Source organism: Delphinapterus leucas, chromosome 13 (assembly GCF_059928025.1).
Source record: "Delphinapterus leucas isolate spDelLeu-1000000601 "Yukka" chromosome 13, BTC_Dleu_Yukka2, whole genome shotgun sequence".
NCBI classification, from domain to species: domain Eukaryota; kingdom Metazoa; phylum Chordata; class Mammalia; order Artiodactyla; family Monodontidae; genus Delphinapterus; species Delphinapterus leucas.
Window position 1 is genome coordinate 64,984,806 of NC_143141.1, and position 26,592 is coordinate 65,011,397.

Sequence of the window (26,592 nt, forward strand, 5' to 3'; positions counted from 1 at the left end):
ATTGTAGGGGCTTCCCTGGTGGCACAGTGGTTGAGAATCTGCCTGCCAGTGCAGGGGACACGGGTTTGAGCCCTGGTCTGGGAAGATCCCACATGCCGCGGAGCAACTAGGCCCATGAGCCACAACTACTGAGCCTGCGCGTCTGGAGCCTGTGCTCTGCAACAAGAGAGGCCGCGATAGTGAGAGGCCCGCACACCGCGATGAAGAGTGGCCCCCGCTTGCCGCAACTAGAGAAAGCCCTCGCACAGAAACAAGACCCAACACAGCCAAAAATAAATAAATAAATTAAAAAAAAATAAATTGTGAGGGTATGACAAGACAGAGGGGTTTGGGCTAGGGGTGGTAAGTTGTGGGACAGTAATTAGAAAATATACGGGGGAAACTAATGGAAGATCAGGCTTATTTTAGTAGTTTTGTTTGGACAGGTCTGTTTCAACATCGACTCCCAGTCTGTGGTGGTAAGAATGTTTTCTCCCTGGTACAGAGAGGGCACCTTTCTCATGAGAAATTTTATGACCTGCTTTCAGGTAGAAAAGGGGGCAGAGAGCCCTGCCTGCATTTGCTATTTCTCAAATGCCTTCAGCCAAGAAGGTATATTTTGGTGTGGCATGTTTTGAACTCCTTCATATCTTTCATTTTAATGCTATGGAAAAAATTGTGATAGTATAGTTCAGAGAAGGGATAGTAAAAAGAGGATTTTTAGCACAGTTTCTAAATTAACTGAATTTTTTATTTAAAATTTAATTATTAAAAACTACTCTTTAAAAATTGTCATGTTCACTCACAGAGCAATATTGAATAATTTTCAAGGGAAAAAAGTAAACTTCTTTTTTCAACAACTTTTCTTTTTACTTGGCACTTAACAAATTGCCTCATAAGGAAATAATAAAATGTAAAGTTAAAGCAAATTTGAACATTCTTATTTATAATTGCTTTGTAGATGCTCTTTTAACACTTAAGAATTTGTCACTCATTTAATGAGAATTAATTTTATAATTTTCATAAATTTATTCTTAATGTATTATTTTTAAATATCTTTAACTTCTTAATCAAGATGACCTTGGAACTCCCCCATCCCCTTCCAATGTGATTATTAGCCTCCTTGCAGAGGTACAACCTGTGTTAAGTTTGGCTGCTTATTTTGACAGTCATTTTGAACTGACTTTAAGGCATTAATATATGTTAAAAGTAATCTGTAAAAAAAATAAGTAGGTGAAAGTGGGAAAAAAATGGTGTCAAAGCAACAAAGTGTTTTATATTAACAAACCTGTGTGTTTATTTTGTACATTGCAGGCGTGAGTATACAGTTCCTTTGTTCCCCAAGACCTGAGGAGCCTGTTGAACATGTTACAGCTTGTCTACAGGCCTTACACACCTTGCTAGATTCTCCTTATGCCCGAATCCATATTGCAGAAGATCAGGTACAGTATATTTCTATAATAGATAATTTATGCTTTGTATACATCATATTTATCTTAAGATAATTTTCTCACATATGAAATAAATATTATATAATAAGCATTCAGGATTTTGGCTTTATCTAAGACCCTATATTGAAAGTTGGATGACCAGGCACAGCTAGACTGGAGATCGTCACTACCTTCTTTGATCAGTTCATCAGCAGTCAAGTAAAACTAAAAATTTAAAGGATGTCTTCAGGGACTTCCCTGGTGGTGCAATGGTTAAGAATCCACCTGTCAATGCAGGGGACACGGGTTCGAGCCCTGGTCCAGAAAGATCCCACATGCCACGGAGCAGCTAAGCCCGTGCACCACAACTACTGAGCCTACACTCTAGAGCCTATGAGCCACAACTACTGAGCCCATGCGCCACAACTACTGAAGCCTGCACGCCTAGAGCCCACGCTCCACAACAAGAGAAGCCACCGCAATGAGAAGCCTGCGTGCCGCAACAAAACGTAACCCCTGCTCACAGTAACTAGAGAAAGCCCGCATGCAGCAATGAAAACCCAGTGCAGACAAAAAAATTAAATAACTAAAGGATGGCTTCAGTCCCAGTTAATGATTCTACTAATAAAGGTGCTTCATAAGGCTATTAAGTAAATTGTCACTTTTAAATGATTAAGTTTTATCTCTCATTTAATGAAATTTTTATGCACTGACTCAAGTACTTATTTAAAAAGTTTAATGAATTGCTTTTTCTAATTTATGTATGGAATATTTAGAGGATTTTATTCATGTTACAGAGCCAAGTTACCACTGGATTTGTTATTTTTAATTAAGAATTTTATTTTCGTAATAATAACCATTTCTTTGAACACCATACTACCAAATGGTATCACTTGGGATAATTTTCCATAAAACACAGACAGATAAAAAGCAAAGTTCTCATTATTGTATTATATCAAAATTAGTTTTGCACACGGTGCTGCTCGAAAAAAAACCCCAAATGAAACAAAACAAAGCATGTGCTGTGTGATTACAAGCTTCACTCACTGATGAACTCTTCTTGTACCCCAGCCTTGTAGCCCGAAGCTGTGCCTCAGCTAAACCACAGATTACTGCAAGAAACTTGAGGGTTGTTTTCAAATGGTCAAACCAATAAAATTTAATCTATGAATGAAGGTGTGTGACATATTATGTTAAAACCAAAATAACTGATTGTAAATGTAGTAGATAGAATGACATGGTTAAATGTGTATTCCAGAAATACAGCAGACATAAATTTGATCACCCCATCAATCTTGTAGTGGTTGATTTTTAAGACATGAAAAGGGAGGAGGGAGGTCAATTATGAGGCCATTTTCATAATTCCAGAGAGATAATGAGTCCACTGGCCTCGGAAGACTGAATAAAGGAAGAAGGAAAGAGGGCCAAGACTGGAACCTTAGGGATAAATAGCAAATAAGAATTGAGATGAGGGAAATAAATCAGCAGTGGAGACTACTCGAGAGGAAGGAGGAGAACCAAAAGAATCCAGAATCCAAGTCTGAGTTAATCACCACTAAATCCACAGCACAGGGCATAGGACTAAATAAAGACCAGATGCCAGTTTAAAAAAAAAAACACAGAGTTATCAAAGATGAGAGAGTTTCAAGGACAGACAACAGTCTCAAAAGGGACAGAATCCAGTAAATAAGGACAGAAAAAGAGTCCCATGGAGGTTATTGGTGACCTCAGGCATAGCGTTTTCTCAGGTGGATCAAGCCAGATTATAGAAGATCGAGGAGTAAATGAGAGGGTGAAGGAAGTGGCAGCATTCGGTCTGGGAAAGGAAGAAACAAGACAGAGACAGAAGAGAACATGGGGGCAGATGGAAGGATCTGAGAGGTTTTTTGAGGTGTGTGGGGAAATTAGATAGGAAGGACTTGAGCAGATACTTATCCTGGGGAAGAGGAGCTTAGCTAGAGAGCGAGGTTGACAACATACGGGGTATGATTGATGTCCTTGAAGAATCCTTGGGAAGTCAAACAGGATGGGGTAGCAGGCATATGAGGAAAGATTAATCAGTCTTGGACAGGGGCTGGACACTTGATCTTAAGGAAAGAGGTAAAGGTGGCTTCGGTTGCAGTTAAATTTTTTTCTCTCTCTGAAATTTGAGGTGGGTTCATTGGATGGGTTTGATGTGGAAGATTGTAAGAGGCTTTTTAAAGTGAGTAGTAAGCGGTAGAAGTTTGTAATAGTTCTGAGACGAATGTGAGAGGGACTTACCAGAATGCCTAGAATTTCTGGTAGACTACTCTTGGGTACTTAGGTTGGAAATCATAAATTTTAGTGGCACTGGATGCTAGCAATATTGTTTAGTCCTAAACAGAAAAGAAATAGAATGACCATTTTTAAATGGAAAAATTATTTAAGTACATAATAAAGTAATTTTTGACTGAAAATATGTTCGGATAAAACATGACCCTTTTTCAAGATTGTTATAATATTTGCTACATAGTCCAATATATTAATTTTAGCTACCAAATTTATTTATTTTTACATGTATATTTTCTTAGATTTAATAATATAAATGTATCCTTTGAAATTAAAATTAATTTCTCTGTATTAATTTATAATAGCTGATTGGTGTTGAGTTGCTGAGTGTTTTACACCGCCTCCTACTGACCTGGAATCCACCATCCGTCCAGCTGCTGGTGACTGGAGTCGTACAACAGATAGTCAGAGCTGCTCAGGATTATTTGCAAGAAAAAAGAAACACACTAAGTAAGCACTAGAAATTACACTAACATTGAAGTAGATTTCTTTGTACTCTAATTTTTAAAATATTAATACCAGGAAGTTGTTAATTAAAAAATTTAACCATACATTTAGAAGCTCTGCAATTGATTTTGCTTTTCATTAGCATGATGCAAATGGAATTGCTCATATTCAGCTATCTTTCACCTTCAAAAGGGTCAACTTCACATGTTTCAGCCTAACATATGTGTTACTCCTGTTATGAAATACATTCCTAATAAAAACTAATAAAATTTTTCGAAGTAAAAAATCAATTGTCCGTTACTTTTAAGGAGAGGTAATTGTTACTTTTAAGGAGAGGTAATTGTCCGTTACTTTTAAGGAGAGGTAAATAAACAGGAATAAATTCCTGTCAGGCAGGAATTATTCTGAGAAAGACATATGGCATCAGTTAAACATTTAGTTGTAAATTCTTTTGAAAGAATTTATTAAGTATACTTATTGTGTTGTTTCATCTACTTTTTATTTTGTTTGCTGAGAATTTCACCAAATTTTCTTTTACCCAAGATGAAGATGATATGGAAAAAGAGTCCTGTCCTGTATTAGGAGAAGGAGGTGACAGTGGTGGTCTTATTCCTGGAAAATCTCTTGTGTTTGCAACTATGGAGCTGTTGATGTTCATTTTAGTGCGGCACATGCCGCATCTCAGTACCAAGATGTCAGACTCTCCAAGTCACGTAGCCACTAAAACTCGACTGTCAGAAGAAAGTGCTCGTTTGGTGGCAGCCACAGTTACCATACTCTCTGACTTACCATCCCTTTGTTCACCTGCTGGTACGGTATTAATCACTATTTGGAAATGTCTTATACTGTATTAGAGATGAGGTTGCCTTTGATTTTAAGTGCTATTATTTATTTTCCTCTTAAATCTTAAAAGAGAAGTAGGTTTTTTTTTTTAAGGGTTTGTTTACCTTTAGAAACCTATAAAAAAAGACTGAAGGGCTTCCCTGGTGGCGCAGTGGTTGAGAGTCCGCCTGCTGATGCACGGGACACGGGTTCGTGCCCCGGTCTGGGAAGATCCCACATGCCGCGGAGCGGCTGGGCCTGTGAGCCATGGCCGCTGAGCCTGCGCGTCCGGAGCCTGTGCTCCACAACGGGAGAGGCCACAACAGTGAGAGGCCTGCGTACCGCAAAAAAAAAAAAAAAAGACTGAAGATTTAAGAAGTCAAAAACCCAGGATACCCTTTTCAGATACATGTCAAACAAACTTCAGCAAAGAGGTAGAACCACAGTTTGAGGGAAGACATCGAATGTTAGCAGATAGACATAAAGTGGAATTACTAAACCCTTTATTTTCTGATCTGGTTGCTGCTCTTGAGCAACACTGACAAACTAACAAATGTCAGAGGAGAGTGACAACCAACTTTAAGGAGCAACTAAAAAAATTGTAACTGAAAAAGATAATAGCTGTCTGCAGACACCTAAGAACTAGTGGATGGAAAAGTAAACTTTCCCTCCGTTGTATCTAGAAGGTAGAAATGGTATCAGGATATATAAAGGTAAATTTCAGTTCAACACAAGCCTACAGTTATGAAAACAATGAATTCTCCATCATTGAAGTTGTTAGGCAGACTACAGTGGCTGCATGTCAGAGTGGTGAAGGGAGTCTTTCATTAAGTGGGTGGTTGATTTGATTATCTTAAAGTTCTTTCAGCTACAAATCCTAGGATTCTTTCGTCTCTTTTTGGCTTACCTGTATAGTCTTCTTATCTGTTTCCTGACTTGGTTACTACATTGACTGACTTAGTACTAAGGCTCACTTAGTACAGTGAGATTGATTACTTGTCGTGGAATTGCTACATGATTCACCAAGTTTCTCAGGTACTTCTCAAAGTATTTGGTACGGTTTTCCTTCTGTTTTTCTACCTTCCTTCCTTATTTTCATTATGAAGGGCATGATTATTAAATAAGTGAAATACTAGAAGTAATAAAAACAAGGCAAGCTGGGAAAAGAAAGAAAATATTTCCTTTGAAATAACTTGTGACTTTTTTTCCAAACATTGAATTATAGTAATAGTAATGCAGTAAATTTTGTATAAATACAAGGAAAAGAAATAATATTAAACGATAAAAAATATAAATAATTGAAATAGCTATAATATGGGAACTGTTAATTACGAGGCAATCTGATTTGTTTTTATTTCAGGATGTATGACAGTCCTGCCCACGATTCTGTTTTTAATTGCAAGAATATTGAAAGACACAGCGATAAAGTCTGCAGATAATCAGGTTTCTCCACCAGTCAGTGCAGCTCTTCAAGGGATTAAAAGTATTGTGACACTTTCAATGGCCAAAACTGAGGACACTCAGAAACAGTGGACAGCTCTAATTCGTAGCACTCTGGCATGCATCCTAGAATATTCTCAACCAGGTAATCTAATCAGTTTTAAATTTTTTAAAGTTTATTAGGATATCTCTTCCCTAATAACTAATTGAATGAGCTCATCAGAAAACTGCTATGTAACACTGAATCAACTCAGAGAGGTATTTTAGTCCCATGTTTCAGATGTGAACTTTTAGTTCCCCATTCTGGATATTGACTCTGAATGCCCTTGTCTTAGCACTTATATACATTTTGGGAGGTTTCCCCAAAAAGAAAGGACGTATGCATATAAAACTCTTATACATTGTTTTGAACTCCTATATAGTTGTCCATCACTTATATTTATCAATTATTATTCATTCCCCTAACAATGGATATTTTTGCTATTTCTGATTTTTCCCAATTATAAAAATTGTCTCAGTGAACATCCTTATAAATTCCTTATGTGCTTTGTGCTATGAGATTTTCTAGGGCATACCCCTATAAGTGGAATTGATGACACATTTTAATTTTATCAGACATTGCCAAATTGTTCTCCAAAGTAGCTGTATGAATTTGCACTTCTACCAGCAGTGCATGATCCCCACCAATACATGGTATTTCAGACTTTTAAATTTCATTATCTGATAAGTAAAATGTACTATCTTACTGTTTTAATTGGCATTTCTCATTTTCCTAGTGAGTATAAGCATTTTTCATGTTTGTGTCTAATTTGGGGGGAAATGCTTATTCACATTTTTGTCCATTTTTATTCTGTGTTTGACTTTTTCTTTCATTTTATTTCTGTTGTAAATGTGAAAGGATTGAAAACAAAGAATAATAATTAAAGATTTGCCATATTGCCTATTAAAACATTTCCACAGTATCTAAAACTGTGGAGTGGGCCCAAGAACGAACAGATAGGGCAATGAAACAGAACATATTGTTTTAAAACAGACATTCATCCACATGAGAATATAATACATAAGGGCACATTCATTATTCTTCAAATGGTTTGTGTCAATTAGACATTTCAGATATCAGTTCCAGTTAGTCTCTCCCCTTATATCATGACTCTAAGTAAATACGAGGTACGTTAGAATGATAATGTAAAATTTTTAAAATAGGTAAATACAGAAAATATAGGTGACTCCTTTATGTCAGAATGACAAAGGACTATGTAAGTGTAAGTGAATGGTAAATATCACAGAGGAATATCAGTGTATTGGACTATAGAATTTAACATCTACCTGTCAAAAACAGCGGCATTAAAAAATGGTTGAGGGCTTCCCTGGTGGTGCAGTGGTTGAGAGTCTGCCTGCCGATGCAGGGGACACGGGTTCGTGCCCCGGTCAGGGAGGATCCCACATGCCGCGGAGCAGCTGGGCCCGTGAGCCATGGCCACTGAGCCTGTGCGTCTGGAGCCTGTGCTCCACAACGGGAGAGGCCACAACAGTGAGAGGCCCACGTACCGCAAAAAAAAAAAAAAAAAAAGGGTTGATAAATCCTAAAAATTCTTGTCAGAAGGAAAAAGATTTTTTTCCTATTTCTTTAATTTTGTATCTGTATGAGATGATGGATGTTCGCTAAACTTGTGATAATCATTTCATGATGTATGTAAGTCAAATCATTATACTGTGCACCTTAAACTTATATAGTACTGTGTGTCAATTGTATCTCAATAAAACTGGAAGAAAAAAATTTTTAAAATAAAAGATAACTGAAAAAAAAGATCAAAAACTGAAAATAATATTTATATCAGTGTTAATATCATTAATGTACAAAGAAGTCTTTTAAAAAAGAAGGAAAGAGCACGCATTATTAAAAAGGAAATCGAGATGCCCACCAAGTATATAAAAAAGTTAGCCACATTATTATATAAGCAAAGAAATACAAACAAAAACAAAGTAATATAAATGTTTACCTGTAAAACTGATTTAAAAAAATTGTATGTACAGGTGGAATTGATACCAGGAGAACATTTTCATACTTTGCTGAAGGGAATTAATACAGTTTAAACTTTCAGGGAATCAATTCTGCAAAATACACACAGAGCCTTTAAGAATTCATACTCTGACCTTATTGATCAAAAACTTGTGTTCAAGGTTATTTATCACAGTCTATTTTATAATAATGAAAATACGAAAGTGATAAATATAACTATCTGGCAGTGGGAAAAATATTAAATATATCATGGTATACTCATTTGGATTATATATCCATTATATCTATTAAAAATCATGTTTATAAATAATTATATATAAAAAAAACTAACCCAGACCAGAAGAAATTAATCAAAAACCTAGAAATTAAACTATTGCTGGATGGTAGTATTACAAGTTTTATTTTCTTTCCCATAGGCTTGTTATATTTTAAACAAACTATGTACTACTTGTATCACCTGAAATTTTTTAGTATTAATATTTGGAAGGGAAAACTTTAACTAGTTTTATTAATGTTACTAAAACTATTTTAGCTTTATCATGAGTTAATATTTTTCTTTTTAACATAGATTTTTAACAAACTAAAGAAACATTAAATGCCATAATTATATACGAATGTAAATGTATATATGTGTACGTGGATAGAACAAGAAAAAGTAGTTAAGAATTCGTTTAAAAATATATTGTTTCAGTTTTCATGGGGGTGTCCATAATCAATAATCATGTTTTTTAAATTGTCAATTATAAGAGAAGGTTTTGATATTTTATCCAAGTTCATTCATGTTAGATGAATTTAAAGGTATATGATAAGATAATTAAATTGCCTAAGCTAACCTGTCCAGAGCTGAATTCTCAGTAGGCACAGTCAGTATGAAGTAGGGATCAAAGCCATGGGTGTATTTTATAGTATTTGTAAGCCAGGCAAGCAGAATTTCTTGCTTTACGAGAAGAGTTTTGTAATAGAGAATTTCCTTTATGGAAATCATATTTCTTATTATAAAATCTGAGACTTCCACTTTAAAAAATGTGCCAATGTATGTGTGTAACACACACGCACACACACCTCCATGGATGTAATGAATCACTCTTAAGATTGTTATAATATTTTTTTTCATTTTTAAAACCTTCAATTTTGAAATAGATTCAAACTTTTTAAAATGTTACAAGAATAATATAGTGAACTTCAGCATACCCTTCTAGATTTCACCAATTGTTAACATTTGCTGCATGTTTTATTTTTTCTATAATCCACATATTATTGTTGATATTATTAATTTTGCTGAACCATTTGAGAATACATTGAAGGCATCATGACTCTTTACTCCTAAATACTTCACAGATAGCCTAAGAACAAGAACAGTCTCTTACATAACCACTGAAGAATTATCAAATTGAGGCAATTTAACATTGATACAGGGCCTCCCTGGTGGCACAGTGGTTGAGAATCCGCCTGCCAATGCAGGGGGCACGGGTTCAATCCCTGGTCCTGGAAGACCCCACATGCTGTGGAGCAACTAAGCCCATTCGCCACAGCTACTGAGCCTGCGCTCTAGAGCCCGTGAGCCACAACTACTGAGCCTGCGCTCTAGAGCCTGCAAGCCACAACTAATGAAGCCCACGTGCCTAGAACCCGTGCTCTGCGACAAGAGAAGCTATCACAATGAGAAGCCCACGTGCAGGAACGAAGACCCAACACAGCCAAAGATAAATAAATAAATAAATTTGCATATATAAAAAAAAGAGAGAGGGTTATTGTTCAAGAATGAAAGTTTTTTTTTTGTTTTTTTTTTGTGGTACGCGGGCCTCTCACTGTTGTGGCTTCTCCCATTGTGGAACACAGGCTCCGGACGCGCAGGCTCAGTGGCCATGGCTCACGGGCCCAGCCGCTCCGCGGCCTGTGGGATCTTCCCAGACTGGGACACAAACGCGTCTCCCCTGCATCGGCAGGTGGACTCTCAACCACTGCGCCACCAGGGAAGCCCTAGATTTAAAAAAATTTTTGTTTTATATTGGAGTTTAGTTGATTTACAATGTTGTGTTAGTTTCAGGTGTACAGCAAAGTGATTTAGTGATACATATACATATGTTTATTCTTTTTCAGAATTTCAAAACATTTTAGAAACAGCATATTGCTTTCATTTTTTATATGTGTCAACATTTCATTATTCATCTATTTCAGAAGATTCTATGCCTATGCCTGATGAAGTAAGCATGCTAACAGCAATTGCACTCTTCCTGTGGTCTGCTGGCAGTGAAATAATAGGAGTCCAGTCACTGCAGAATGGCTGCATGAACAGATTTAAAAACGCATTAAATTCATGTGACCCATGGGTAAGTTACACTTAAAACATAGTGTTAAACCTTCCACTTTATCAAGAAAGTTTCAGATTGATTCATTAAAATTTGTGATACATCAAATGAAAACTTAAGTATTTGCTATACGACTTTTCAACAGAAAACTGGAAAAGATCACTGGTTTAAGTATTAGGAGAGACATGTATATGTTTATTTATATCTACAGAAATTGCCCAGTATCTAAAATATTTGCTCAACCCTGGCCTATATTGGTAGAGACTTTACGTGCTTCTGTTTTTCACTGTTTACTTAATGACACCATTAAAGGATGAACATACATTATAACATGTTTTAATGGGCCTATTGGAAACTCTGTTTTCTAGAAAATAAGTTTTATTTTTTTACAGTGTTAGTGTCTAAACTACTGATTCTCAAACCTGCTGCACATCAGGAAAAAAAGCAATTTATTTACATCTACCACTGTCTTCCTAAACCAGAGTCTCCAGAAGTGTGGTCCACAGATCTGTATTTTAAAAATATTCCCCAGGCATTTTTTATGTCCAGCAATGTTTGGTAGCTTTTCTTCCACCAAAGCACTGAAACAGTTTCCCCTCAATATTTTTCACGTACATTGGTGTGTTGATGGACCTTCCTTTTTTTTGTTGTTTGTTTGTTTCTTATTAACATGAAGTCTTTCTAATCTAAAGTAGAGCCACTGAGACCTTATTTTCTAGGCCTGGAACACTTAAATTGGTTTAAGCAGTCATTTCCAGGGAATCCAAATGGAGTTGAGGTGTCTAAGTAATATATTTTTATAGCTTTGTTTGGCATCAGTCAAATATTAGCCTTCCATACTAAATATATTAGGTTAAAGTGGGAGGGAGATTTATAAATTAAAGAAAGAATTAAAAACACAAATTAGTATTCCCGGTCTCTAATTTCTTATACACTATAGAAATACACAAATTATATTAGCAGTGGTAATTTGGGAGTTAACGTATAAGGAATGTTTATTGGATTAATTTCTTTTCCGTTTTATTTAGTTAGCATGTTGGAAGTTTTATTACTCCATTTCTGTAAGTAGAAATGGCATTAATTCTTCCCACATTTCTATTTTCATCCTGCAGTATTGCTTGTTTTCAGTATATATTAAGATGCAGTGTGATTGTAGAGCAGATAAGAACTGTCACACATGTAAATTAATAAAATGATTTTCTTGTGTAGGTTCAAGCCAAATGTTACCAGCTTCTCCTCTCAGTCTTTCAGCATTCCAATCGTGCCCTTTCAACCCCCTACATCCATTCATTAGCTCCAATAGTGGTTGAAAAGCTAAAAGCTGTTGAAAAAAACAGACCAGCCAGTAATACAGAACTTTTAGCTGTTCAAGAAGGAATCAAAGTTCTTGAAACATTGGTTGCTCTTGGGGAAGAACATAACAGTAAGTATTTTTCTCTAAAAAGCCACTAGTCTAAAATGAATATTTGTATTATATAGAAATATTCTTTGCTATTTGACACAGGCCATTGCAACAGTAAGTTTACTAAGGGCGGTTACTATCTGAAAGATTAATGTTTTTGCTCGTGATGCTAACAAAATTGAGTTGATTTATGTTTATTTTTTAAGAGCAAGAGGATAAATTACCGATGGCATTTGAACCCACAGATTGTTTTATTTTCTAGGAATGTACTCTTTAAGAACCAGGGAAAATATGGCTGCCTAATAGATTTTTTAAAATAATACATTTTGGTGTTCATAATAGAGGCATAAAAGCTTTTTAACAAATAGGACAAATAGGACCAGATTAGCATTAATGATGCCAAACATCATTATTAAAATACCTCAAAATTTGAAATTTTTAAATTACTGTTATTTAACTTAATGAAGAACTACCACATACATCCATTTAACCAGAGACGTATGCAACTTAACACTTACTCCTCTTTATTCCCTGCTAAATCTTAATTTCATCACAACCTAAAATTTATCTTAAAAAATATGACTTAATTATTACAGAAAGACTGTACTTTTTATTTTATTTTATTTTTTGGCGGTACGCGGGCCTCTCAATGCTGTGGCCTCTCCCATTGCGGAGCGCAGGCTCCGGACGCGCAGGCTCAGCGGCCATGGCTCACGGGCCCAGCCGCTCCGCGGCATGTAGGATCTTCCCGGACCGGGGCACGAACCCGTGTCCCCTGCATCGGCAGGTGGACTCTCAACCACTGCGCCACCAGGGAAGCCCAAGACTGTACTTTTTAAACTAGTACCTTATGATTGAATGTTAAGCTGTTTCCAGTTTTTCAAGATCATAAATAACTGAGATAAGTATTCTTTTTTTTAATATAAATTTATTTTATTTTATTTATTTTTGGCTGTGTTGGGTCTTCATTGCTGAGCACGGGCTTTCTCTAGTTGCGGCTAGCAGGGGCTGCTCTTCATCGCGGTGTGCGGGCTTCTTATTGTGGTGGCTTCTGTTGTTGCAGAGGGCGAGCTCTAGGCGCGCGGGCTTCAGTAGTTGTGGCACCGCAGGCTCAGTAGTTGTGGCTCACGGGCTTAGTTGCTCAGCGGCATGTGGGATCTTCCCAGACCAGGGATCGAACCCATGTCCCCTGCATTGGAAGGCAGGTTCTTAACCACTGTGCCACCAGGGAAGTCTGAGATGAGTATTCTTGTACAGGTATCTTTGCACACATTTTTAAATTATTTCTATCAGGTAAAATTTTTTAAGTGAAATTACCTGGCCAAAAGGAATGCACATTCTAAAGCTTTTAATATATATTGCTGGATTACTCTCCAGATAAAAATTACATCAGTTTTTTCTATCATAAAATTTTTCCTCTTCTCTTGAAAGAATTTCACACAAAATTGGAAAGGTAGTAGAGATCTTTTAAAAGTTATTGCTGATAGCTTACCTATAAAATAATAATCCAGAACTATTACAGTGGAAGAGAAGAATACAGAAGCGATTATGAAAAAAACAAAAAGTTGCTCTGACTTGACAAGTAACTGATTAGGGGGACAAGAGAAAGAGAAGAGCCAAATATTACTGTGTTACCTGGAAGAAGCATGGAAGCAACGTTAAAACTGGAAAGGTCAGGAAGAAGAGCTGTTAGGGAGGAGTTGATAAGTTTAGTTGAAACTAGATATTAATAGATTATTTGGGTAGAAATGTTATGACTGACATCATGGCCTGTGTTTGGTAACTCAACATAATTTTATCTTTTTATTTTACTCACTGTAAACTCCATAAACATGGGGACTAAATCTTATTCATTTTGTAATCTTAACACTGAGCTTACTGACTTTTGCATAGTCAGTATTTAAATATGATTGAGTTGAGTTGACTCTTGGGATCAGTTCCTGAACAAGTGCCCTAATTTAGGTAGGGAAGAGAGTCTTACACTTTTTCAAATAATTCTCTGTTGTTTGAATTCTTTTAACAGCAGAATATATTTATGTATTATTCATGAAGTTAAATATAGTTTGATAGTTAATTAGACTTCAACAAGGTTCATTAAATGAATAACCCTTTAATTTTCCATTTAAGAGTCAATTAATTTAAGGGATGAAATAACCAAAGCAGTGTAGCTTCAATTCTCCAACCAATTTCTGGTATTTATTATTAGTGAATTACATCAACAATAAGCACCATCACGATTTCTTCATTTTTTAAGGGACTGCTTCACTCAGATAACAGATGTTTTGTACTATAGCAAGACTTCTAAGTGGTAGAATAAGCAATTGTCATTTTTTAAAAATTAAAACTAAATCTGAGTCTAAGTGCCATGCAAAAACCGAAGGGAGGGCTCCCCTGGTGGCGCAGTGGTTGGGAGTCCGCCTGCCGATGCAGGGGACACGGGTTCGTGCCCCGGTCCGGGAGGATCCCACGTGCCGCGGAGTGGCTGGGCCCGTGAGCCGTGGCCGCTGAGCCTGCGCATCCAGAGCCTGTGCGCCGCGGCAGTGAGGGGCCCGCGTACCGCAAAAAAAAAAAAAAAAAAACCCAAAGGGAGATGGTTGCCATCCCATTAACGTATACATTCACTCATTCCTTTGATGGTATCCTCCTAATGAATGCTTCAGGTTTCTGTTCCCTATTCCCTCTATTCTCCAACCTCCCTATTCTGGAATACCCTTAAAATTTTCATAATTTTATTCTCAAAATACATTTTACCAGATGACAATTATAAAGTGTTCATTCCTTTTTAACCTTTTAGCCAGTATTTTTTAATAAAACAAATTAATATAAATGCAAAATATATAATCTTAACAGGAAATCAAACCTGATTTCCTCCCTTAACATGGCGTGGACAGTTAGTAAGTATTCAGTATTAATTATGAATAGTTATTGAGGTCTAAAATTAGATCGTGCATGTTTACTTCGATTTTATTACAATTCAGACTACCATAGTAATTGCCTAGTTTTTAAATAAAGGTTTATTGTAATTTTCAGACTTGTGATCATCTTCAGACTTTATCTTTGTTATTTGCAGGAGTCCAGTTACTTGCTCTTTTAGTTCCCACTTTGATCTCTTACCTGCTGGATGAAAATTCTTTTGCCTCAGCAAGCACAGCTTCCAAAGATCTTCATGAGTTTGCACTCCAGAATTTAATGCATATTGGACCTCTGTATCCACATGCTTTCAAGACAGTAATGGGAGCGGCTCCTGAGCTGAAAGTACGTTTGGAAACTGCTGTTCGAGCAAGCCAAGCCAGCAAAGCTAAAGCAGCCGCCAGGCAGCCAGCCCCAGCCGTGCATTCTGCACCAACAATTAAGCTAAAAACAAGTTTCTTTTAATGTGCTATTCCACTCGTTTTTGTTTATTTTGTCAGTTAGCACCTAATTATTGATAGCCACTGTATCATTCCAGTCTATAGTTTCTACTTTATTTGTATATAGGAATTGTATGCTTCCAAGTAGGGTAAGTGAAATAATGCTCACACTGGTTTCTGATTTTGAAGGAATGATTTTTTTTTTTTATTATGTGGTGAATGTGCTTTCATTTTTTTCCTAATAATGTTTCTCTTTTATTAATTTATTTTTTAAACACTGAGCCATAGTCTTTTAAATTAAATGCAAAAAAATTGTATCATGTAGTTGAGCAGCCTATTGATATTGTCAGGGGAAAAATAGGTCATATTCTGCATCTGTTATTAAAAAAAATTAATTGAAAAGCAAGCTGAATTTAAATTTTGAAGTAACCAAAATAATGTGAAGCGTTGGTTTTGCGGTGTATCTATTAAGAATAAAGTTAACATTTTCTTAGCATTTCTCAGAAAGTCCTTACCTTTCAGACAGATCTTTTTACTTTCATATTAGATTACTAAATTATACTTGTGTATATTTTAGTTAACTAAATTAAAACTCATTTAAACATTCATTAAAATGTTTCAAATGTGGAATAATGTTCTGGGTTTTTTTAATGGCTAAAATTTGGCCTCACTTATGCTTTGTAATTACAGGGCCTTGAGTCTGGCTCTGATGGTTAGTTTCATTCATCAAACATTTATTGAGTTCCTACCGTGTATAAGGCATCGAGCTAAGTGCTGCAGGGCATACAAAAATGAATATTATAGTTATGCCAGTCTCTCATGCAATGGGAATGTTACCACGTCAAATAAATAATTGATGACATGAATGTTTGCCACAGTGTTTAGCACACTTTAAACACCAAGTTTTACCACACAGCGTAACATAGACTGAACCTTTCTGAACATTCCAGAGGAACACCTATTCATCATCTGCTAGCTCCTACCTATTCTCTCTCATACCCTCACGGACTGGCCTCTAATACAGCCTTGCCTTCCTCATCTAGTCTTTAGATCTCAGATGGGTGCGTTCTCACCTATTTTCTTACTGACTTCTATTTCTGCAGGGTTTTTTTGTATTTTACACCTGCTTTTCCAAAGTTATTCTCCTTGTTTTTAGACTTTTTTTGGTAACACTTATCGAGATACAATTCACATACCATACAATTTGCCCATTTTAAATGTATAATTCAGTCGTTTTTAGTATGTTCACAATGTACTATAACCATCACCACAGTCAGTTGTGACCATTTTCGTTACCCCAAAAAGAAATCTGGTACTCTTTAGCTGTCGCCCCACAAGCTCTCTGCTTCCCCCCAGCCTTATACTATTGCTGATCTGCTTTCTGTCTCTATCAATTCTCTTATTATGAACATTTCATATAAATGAAATCATACACTATGTGGTCCTTTGTGACTGGCTTCTTAACATTTTTAAGGTTTATCCATGTGGTAGCATACATCAGTACTGCATCCCTTTTAATGGCTGAATACTATTCCGTTCTATTTATATTATATTTTGTTTATCCATTAGTTGATGGGTGTCTGGGTTGTTTTCACTTTTTGCCTATTACAAATAATGCTGCTGTAAACAGTTGTGTACAAGTGTTTGCGTTACCCTGTATTTTCATTTAGCTTGAGTGTATACCTAGGAGTGGAATTGCTGGCTCAATGGGAACTCTGTGTTCAACTTTTTAAGGAACTGCCAGACTGTTTTCCAATCTCCTTGTTTCTTGCACACATAACCGCTTTTACTCATCTATTTATAAAGTATGTTTGTTTCTGCCTTGGCTATTTTCTGCTGTTCTTCGAACCCAGGCTTTTCCCATCATTTCCTACTTCAGGATAGTCTACATCATGCAGTAGCAATGGTTCTCTCTCTCTCTCTCTCTCTTTTTGCCTTCTCTCCCTCTCTCTCTCTCTTTCTCCCTTTCCTGTCACCAGTACATCTTTATACTTTCTCTAGACTCTTCTGAGCCATTGACAACTTCTAGTTTTCTGTAATCATATCTATAAAAGGAATATCTGTTTGAAGAATTATATTTATTTGTTTCACTGCTCAACTTATTTCTTTTTTTTTTAAAGATGTTTGGGGTAGGAGTTTATTAATTAATTTTTATTTATTTTTGCTGTGTTGCGTCTTTTGTTTCTGTGCGAGGGCTTTCTCTAGTTGTGGCAAGTGGGGGCCGCTCTTCATTGCGGTAGGCGGGCCTCTCACTATCGCGGCCTCTCTTGTTGCGGAGCACAGGCTCCGGACGCGCAGGCTCAGCGGCCATGGCTCACGGGCCCAGCCGCTCCGCGGCATGTGGGATCTTCCCGGACCGGGGCACGAACCCGTGTCCCCTGCATCGGCAGGTGGACTCTCAACCACTGCGCCACCAGGGGAGCCCTAAAATCATCTTTATATATTCAAATCTGATACCTTGCTGAAAACTCTTCAGTTGGTTGCCTTACCATAAAGATCAATTCTGTAAAGTACCCTCAAGCCCCTGCATAATCTGGCCTCTGCCTACTTCATCTCATTTTATTTCATCTGATCCTATAACCATATGCAGTATACCTACATGTCAAATGAAGATAACCTTGGTACTTCCACATAGGGACATTGTAAGGGTCAAGTTAATGCATATAAAATGCATTATTTTTATTGAGTAAATGCTTAATAAGTACCAGCTGTAAAAAATAGCAATTATTACTTCCTTTGTGTCAGCTGTATTGGACTTCTTTCAGCATGTCAAATGCACTACAATATTTTTTCATTAGGTGTTTGAATTTTGCTAAAAAGCTCCATTTCACCTTCTTCTAGCTAGTTTATACTCTGTTTTAATCTGGTTACATTCTCATAAAAAATGTTGCAGCATTAATTTGATTATTGCCATATACTAAACACTGTATTATTTAAATTATCTTTTCTCCTGTAATGAAAATGTATGTATTGGCTCTTTAAGCTTGAATAAAATCAGCTCATGGGTTGTAATGTTATACATTTTGAGTTCGTGTGAAAGTGTATATGAGCTGGTTCAAACCACTCCTCTTGTTACTTCATGTCCTGCAGCTGGGGGGAAATCTGGGCCAGGAGATAACATAGATAATGGTAGGATTTTCCATCACAGAGGACAACTGGAAGTGCTAAAATTAACACATATTGAACAACAGTAGCATATTGAGGGCCTGCAGAGTAGAGGGAGAGATGCATCACACGCAAAATAAGTTAAATCTTTTTTAAAAAAACTTAAGGACACATGGTCTTCAAAAATTAAAACACAAATGTACTGAACCTCTTTAACCTCATTCATTTTTCTTATTTTTCTAGCACAATGCCCAGATTTGTCCCCCACATCATGTTTATAAGAAAATAACATATCACATTTAAATTCTTTTGAGAACTGACTTAATGTATGTTAAAGGACTGGACTATCAGATGGGAGTTTGGGGTGGGAGGTGCTGTCCTGAGCAATTCAAGCCTAAATGAAGATAGGGTGTTTCTGCTGAGAAAAGTCTCCACCTGGGAAACGAGTGGTCCCTGTTGCATAGTTGGCAGGAATAGCCAGCTTATAAAAATGTCCTTCTCTCCCCACCCCCCCACGGTTATTTTTATGTAATGAAGATTACATTAGTTGTCTGAAATTCAATTCCTGCCTTAGAAATAGGGGCACCATAGTTATTTTTTTAAAAAAAGAAAGAAAAATCTGTTGAGTAGAACTTTCATTGGCTGGAAAATTTAAAAAGAGAAGGATAGAGAAGCAAGGGATGGAGTTGATGGGGAGAAAGGATAGGAATGTGTTTTTAAGAATAGTTTATCTTTGCTTATAGAAATAGAATCTTCAGTTGATCACCATCAATATTCCAAGAGAAGTCTTACTACAGCTTCAGAGCTATATTATCATTTTATTGCCTCCCTGTGTTAGATATTTAGATTTCTTAAAGCAATCCTGAGTTTAGATTTTAAGTATTTATTTCCCTAAATATCAGTCACTGCAAATTTAAAACCAATGTTAATTTCAAAATTAAATTTGTTTAGTTAATTTATTAAAATAAAATGAAATTTAATTTTGAAATTGAAATCAGGTAACTACTTTCAACCAAAAAAATAATAGTAATAATAATTATAGTAAACAATAGAAGCTATTTCCCCACCCTATCAGAAGACTGTGATGTAGATTTAACTTCTGGACTCCAAGAAAAGTTTCAGATAATAGAGTTCCTTGTTTCCCAACTTGTGATTGGCTGTTTCTCCAGCCCTGTCTTTACCAGACTTCAAATCTAGGGAGTAAAGTTTGGAGACTCAGAATTCCTTGTTTCCCAACTTGTGATTGGCTGTTTCCCCAGCCCTATCTTTACCAGACTTCAAATCTGGGGAGTAAAGTTTGGAGACTCAGGAAAGGTGAAAGCCGGGACTGGCCCCATGAATTAGGCAGAAAGAAGAGGTGAGAGAAATTAGGGAGCAGGCAGATGGTAGAAGAGACATATACAGTGGGCTATTGCATGTTCCTCTGCCCCAAAGTTCTCTTCAGCCTAGCAGAGCCCTCTCTACAGTCAAGTGGTCTACTCTTCTTTTTTTCTGGCCAGAATTTGCAAAGAGCTATCAAGTTCAGTTTGAAGGCTTTTCTTTGAGCTGTTAAATAGAGATCCAAGTAACTGGTCATTTTGGATAGTTTTTTTTTTTTAATAGCCACTCATTTCAATAAAAAATTTTTTTAAGCAGATGAATTGTCATTTTCGGGAACCATAATCCCCACCCCATAAAGCACACACATATAAATCAAAAAATAGCAAACACTCCAATTACCTAAATAACCTTTTAGCGTTTCACAATTTCTCTCTTTAAACTGGTTATACTAATATATAAATCGACATTTCAGCAGCTGCTCTCTGTGCTTGGAAAGGAAATCCTACTTTTTGTGTCACAGGCTTTATTAATCACAGAATGAAGTGATCAGAAAACCAGCAGCAACACCCTGAGGTCCGAAGACTTCATGGTTGAACACAGATGTTACTTTTTTTAAAAGATTATTTTAACTCTGCTGAATTAAAGCTCTGAATAGGGGATGAGAAAAGAAAAAACAATTATTGAGCCCCCAGTAGTCATGATTTTCAGTTAGTCTGTAAACTCGTAATACAGTAAAAACTATCATATTCAGTATATATTATATTGTCAGGCACTATGCTAAGGGATTTACATTTCTTCTCTCATTTAATCTTCACAATAACTTTGTGAGGTAAATACTATTCTCATATTAAAAATGAGAGAACTACTGCTAAAAAAAGTTAAACCATTTGTCCAAGATTTCCAGGTTTTGAAAGTTGTAAAGTGAGGAAAAACATTTAGATTTAACTCATTACAAATAGCATGTCCTTTCTAGTTATTAATGTTTTCAGGATATTTTTTTGAAATTCAAAAACATTTTTGCTGTTGTATCTGAAAATGCACATCCAGAGAGGACACCAAGAGGTGTGCCATATTCAGTTTCATGTTCTGGGTGGTAGTTGCACGCAATTGTTCAGTTTGTGGAAGTTCCCTGAGATGTTCACTTAGCACTTCGGAGGTTTTCTGTACCTGTGTTATATGCGATAAAACATTTACTTAAAAAAAGTAATTCCTGCTGAACACAGAAAATGTGACAGACAGGCACAGAGAAAACAAATCACTGGTAAGCTCACTACTCAAAAATTAACATTTTCAGGAGCTGATTCAGTATAGGAAGAAGTGATGAGATTCATGGTCCTTATTTTCTTAAAGCAGTTTAGAGCAAAAGAAATCTACGGGAAGTTCTTTTAAAAGTAATGATGTTTTGGGGCTTCCCTGGTGGCGCAGTGGTTGAGAGTCCGCCTGCCGATGCAGGGGACACGGGTTCGTGCCCCGGTCTGTGAAGATCCCACATGCCACGGAGCGGCTGGGCCCATGAGCCATGGCCGCTGGGCCTGCGCGTCCGGAGCCTGTGCTCCGCAACGGGAGAGGCCACAACAGTGAGAGGCCCGCATACCACAAAAAAAAAAAAAAAAAAAAAAGTAATGATGTTTTTTGTTAAATTACAAAAGAAATATTACCAGATGTGGAAATTTTGGGGGGGGAAAAAGTAAATTTCTTAGAATTCCACCTTAATATAACCACTCTTAATATTTTGGTGTACTGAGTGAAGGTTTTGTAACATGATAGATCATAAATACTATTTTATGTGTAAATAAGTCCTTGAAAGGCAAAAAGGTATTATAATAAGGTCAAACTATGAATTAAAGCAGTGCTGTTGTATATATGTGATAGTCCAAGTTATCTCTATATTTATTTATTTATTACCTTTTTACCCCACTCATCCATTTCTCCTACCCCCCGCCACTGACAACCACGAATCTGTTCTTTTTATCTATGAGATTGGTTTTTTAGGGTTTTTGGTGTGTGTGTGTGTGTGTGTGTGTGTTTAAATATATATATAAGAGAGATCACACGCTATTTGTCTTTCTCTGACTTATTTCACTTAGCATTGTGCCCTTTAGGTCTATCCATGTTGTTGCAAATGGCAAGATTTCATTCTTTTTTATGGCTGAATAATACTCCATTGTATATATATACACTGCGTATTTTTTATCCATTCATCCTTTGATGGACACTTAGGTTGTTTCCATGTCTTGGCTATTATAGATAATGCTGCAATGAACATGGGAATGCAGATATATCTTTGAGATAGTGATTTCGTTTCTTTCAGATATATACCCAGAAGTGGAATTGCTGGATCATATAGTAGTTTTCTTTTTAATGTTTTGAGGAAACTCCATATTGTTTTCCATAGTGGCTGCAACAATTTATATTCCCACCAATAGTTCCCTTTTCTTCACATCCTTCCCAACACTTGTTATTTCTTGTCTTTTTGATTATAGCCATTCTAACAGGTGTGAGGTGATATCTCATCTTAGTTTTTATTTGCATTTCCCTGATGAGTAATGATGTTGAACATCTTTTCCTGTGTCTGTTTTGGCCATCTGCATGTCTTCTTTGTAAAAATGTCTATTCACATCTTCTGCCCATTTAAAAATCTGATTGTTTTTTACTGTTGAGTTGTATAAGTTCTTTATATATTTTGGATATTAAACCCTTATCAGATATATGATTTGCAAATATTTCTCCCCTTTAGTAGGTTGCCTTTTTATTTTGTTGATGGTTTCCTTTGCTGTGCAGAAGCTTTTTAGTTTGATATAGTCCCTCTTGTTGATTTTGCTTTGCTTGCTTTTACTTTTGGTGTCAGATTAAAAAATCATCACCAAGACCTATGTCAAGGAGCTTACCAGTCAGACAGAGAAAAACAAATATCATATGATATCGCTTATATGTGGAATCTAAAAAAAAATGTTACAAATGAGCCTATTTACAAAACAGAAATAGAGTCACAGATGTAGAAAACAAACTTACGGTTACTAGGGGGCAAAAGTGGGGGGGAGATAAATTGGGAGATTGGGATTGACATATACACATTACCATATATAAAATAGATAACTAATAAGGACCTGCTGTATAGCACAGGGAACTCTTCTCGATACACGGTAGTATATGCATATGTATATGTATAACTGATTCACTTTGCTGTACAGCAGAAACCAACACAACACTGTAAATCAACAATAGTCCAATAAAAATTAATTTAAAAAAAGGAGCTTACCACTTATGTTTCTTCTAGTTTTATGGTTTCAGGCCTCCTGTTCAAGTCTAACCCTTCTTGAGTTAATTTTTGTGTATGGTATAAGTTAGTGGTCCAGTTTCATTCTTTTGCATGTGGCTGTCCAGTTTTCCCACCACTATTTATCAAAGAGACAATCTTTCCCCATTATATATTCTTGGCTCCTTTGTTATAGTTAATTGACCATGTATGTGTGGGTTTATTTCTGGGCTCTCTACTTTGTTTTATTGATCTATGTCTGTATTTATGCCAATACCATACTATTTTAATTACTATAGTTTTGTAATAGAGTTTGAAATCAGGGAGCGTAATGCTTCCAGCTTTGTCCTTCTTAGGATTGCTTTGACTATTCAGGGTCCTTTGTGGTGTCATACAAATATTAGGAATACTTGTTCTATTTCTGTGAAAAATGCCATTGGAATTTTGATAGGGATTGCGCTGAATCTGTAGATTGCTTTGAGTAGTATTTAACAATATTAGTTCTTCCAATCCATGGGCATGCAATATCTTTCCATTTATTTGTGTGATCTTCAATTTCTTTCTTTAATATCTTATAGTTTTCAGTGTACAGGTCTTTCACCTCCTTGGTTAAATTTATTCCTAGGTATTGTGTGCTTTTTGATGCAAATGTAAATGGGATTCTTTTCTTAATTTCTCTTTCTGATAGTTTGTTGTTGGCATAGAGAGCCACAACCGATTTTTGTATATTGATTTTTTTTTTAATCCTGCAACACTACTGAATTTGTTTATTGGTACTAACTTTTTTGATGGCATCTAGATATAGTATTATGTCATTTGCAAAGAGTGACAGTTTTACTTCTTCCCTTCCACTTTGGATGCATTTTCTTTTCTTTTCTTACTTAATTGCTCTGGCTAGTGCTTCCAATACTATGTTAAATAACAGTAGCAAGAGTAAACATCCTGTCTTATTCCTGATCTTAGAGGAAAAGCTTTCAGCTTTTCACCATTAGTATGATGTTAGCTGTGGGTCTGTCATAAATGGCCTTTATTATGTTGAGGTACATTCCCTCTATACCTGCTTTGTTGAGAGTTTTTTTTATCATAAATGGATGTTGTACTTTGTCAAATGCTTTTTCTGCATCTATTGAGATGATCATATAATTTTTATTCTTCATTTTGTTAATGTGATGTATCACATTGACTGATTTGCAGATTTTCAATCAGCCTTGCATTCCTGGAATCAATCCCACTTGATCATGGTGAAGGATCCTTTTAATGTATTACTGAATTTTGCTAATATTTTGTTGAGGATTTTTGCACCTATGTTCATCAGGGATATTGGCCTGTAATTTTCTTTTCATGTGGCATCCTTGTCTGGTTTTGGCATCAGAGTAATGCTGGACTCATAAAATGAATTTGGAAGAGTTCCCTCCTCTTCAATATTTTGGAAGGGTTTGAGAAGGATTGGTATTAATTCTTCTTTGAATGTTAGGTAGAATTCACCAGTGAAGCTCTCTGGTCCTGGACTTTTGTTTATTAGGAGGTTTTTGATTACCAATTCACCCTCCTTACTAATAATTGCTTGGTTCAGATTTTCTATTTCTTCCTGATTCAGTCTTAATAGGTTGTATGTTTCTAGGAATTTATCCATTTCTTCTAGGTTGTCCAATTTGTTGACATATAATTGTTTGTAATTGTCTCATGATTCTTTGTATTTCTGTGGTATCAGTTGTAACATCTCCTCTTTCATTTCTGATTTTATTTATTTGAGTCCTCTTTCTTTTTTTCTTGGTGAATCTAGCTAAAGGTGTTATGGGTTCTTAAACAGTTACCATTAAATTTAATCATGTTTTATAGTATGTTATAAGTGTATTTAAAGGAGTTGTCAGACATGTCTTCTATTAGAGGGGGAAAAAAACTTTTAACATTCAAAACTTGTAAGATTACTTAAATCCTTCAGATGAAAAAATATGCCATTGTTGCATTATTGTCCCCTTGATACTCTGATAGATCTGACAAGTAAGAGAGGAGGCAACCTGTTAACACAACTAGCAATCAGGAATTCTGTTTTCTAGTTTTGACTGTGCCACTCACTCAAAGCCTCATTGTGAACAAGTTCAACTTCTTTGGACTTCAGTTTCCTAAACTGTAAAATGAGAGGATTGGGTAGTATCTCAGAGGACACTTACAGCCAAAATAATTTACGACACAGGGAATTTGGTCAGGCCTGGATTAAACTTTTATTACAATAAAGAATGAATTCATAAAGCTGAAACATTGAATAACTGGGAGAGAGAGCTAGCCATCTTTGCAACCAGATTAGATACAATGTGTTTCCTGTCCTTTCCACAAGTAGCAATGGGAAGAGGGGGAGGGGGGAGCACAGGGACAGGATGTCCTTCCCTGACATGTCACTCACCAGCCTATATCTTTACATTTTTTTCATGGCCATAAGGTCTGATATCCCAGAATTCCATCCCACAAAAGAATTACAAAATGACTTGCTATGGGGACAAAATAAGTGCTTAATTTCAAGTTCATTTGTTAAGTTTTTTTCAGGTGCCTTCCTTTCATTATCGCTGTAGTGTGAATTTATAGTGACATAACTTCAAAGACTTGGGAGAAGGATAACATTTAGAGAGAAAGACTAGAAAGGAGTTCGGTGTGCTTTCGGTAGGCTAATACTATCGCCAGTTTGCAAATGAACCGTGGAAGAAACTGGGAACCCAACAAATGAAAAGGGAGAAGTGCCTGGATACCTAAGATAGCTCTAGGGAGCAGAAAGGGACTTTTGTTTTTTCAGGTAGTTTAAGGCACTGTGAGAATTGACTGTATATTTGCCAGTCTCCCTTTGATGGCAGGAATAGTGTCACTTATCTTTATATCCCCAGTGACAGGTAGCACTTAGAGTCAAATATTTGCTGAAATGACTATAAATTCCTCGGGAATAAGAAAAAACGAGATTGAAATAACAAAGCCTTGGCTATCCGAAACTTTTACAGGATTTACTGCAACATTAACTACAAAGGGAAAAGGACTTCAGCGGAGTAGTGTTTCAGATGAAGTGTCAACAAACCAGAATTTGGAATAAGCAGAAAGCTGCTGTGTTGAGTCCAGGAGAGAGATGATCAGAGTTCCTTCTAAGTGAACACTGATCAGGCAACAGGTTTGATTAAACCCTAAGTGTAAAAGAAAGGCAGGAGCGACAGCGATACGGAAATGTACAGAACTCAGGAGTGTCTAGGGTCAGAGAATCACCCAAGTCGGAGCAGAAGGGAGAGGTCTGAATGTGCTGGCTGGAGAACCCCGGTACAGGCGCCGGACTGGCGAAGCTCGCTTTGAGCTTGTTTCTTAGCAGAACTACCAGGAAGCCCTAAAAGATGTGCAGCTCGGGCTGGCATTGCAGCGCGATAACTTCCG

At 36.4% G+C, this 26,592-nt stretch overlaps 1 protein-coding gene across 6 annotated transcripts in view; it reads left to right on the top strand.

The window, feature by feature from the left end:
- Positions 1-21,557, top strand: part of HEATR5B (HEAT repeat containing 5B) — a 92,047-nt gene extending 70,490 nt beyond the window's left edge. For 5 of the 6 annotated variants that reach the window (XM_022574088.3, XM_089923270.1, XM_089923269.1 and 2 more), the window contains 7 exons: positions 1,294-1,421; positions 4,025-4,169; positions 4,710-4,976; positions 6,349-6,573; positions 10,627-10,778; positions 11,967-12,180; positions 15,230-21,557. In XM_022574088.3, the coding sequence (XP_022429796.1) occupies positions 1,294-1,421; positions 4,025-4,169; positions 4,710-4,976; positions 6,349-6,573; positions 10,627-10,778; positions 11,967-12,180; positions 15,230-15,534 (1,436 nt within the window). In that variant the 3' untranslated portion in view covers positions 15,535-21,557. The remainder of the gene's footprint in view (positions 1-1,293; positions 1,422-4,024; positions 4,170-4,709; positions 4,977-6,348; positions 6,574-10,626; positions 10,779-11,966; positions 12,181-15,229) is intronic. The other variant, XM_089923271.1, reaches the window with a different exon arrangement.
- Positions 21,558-26,592: the final 5,035 nt, after the last annotated feature.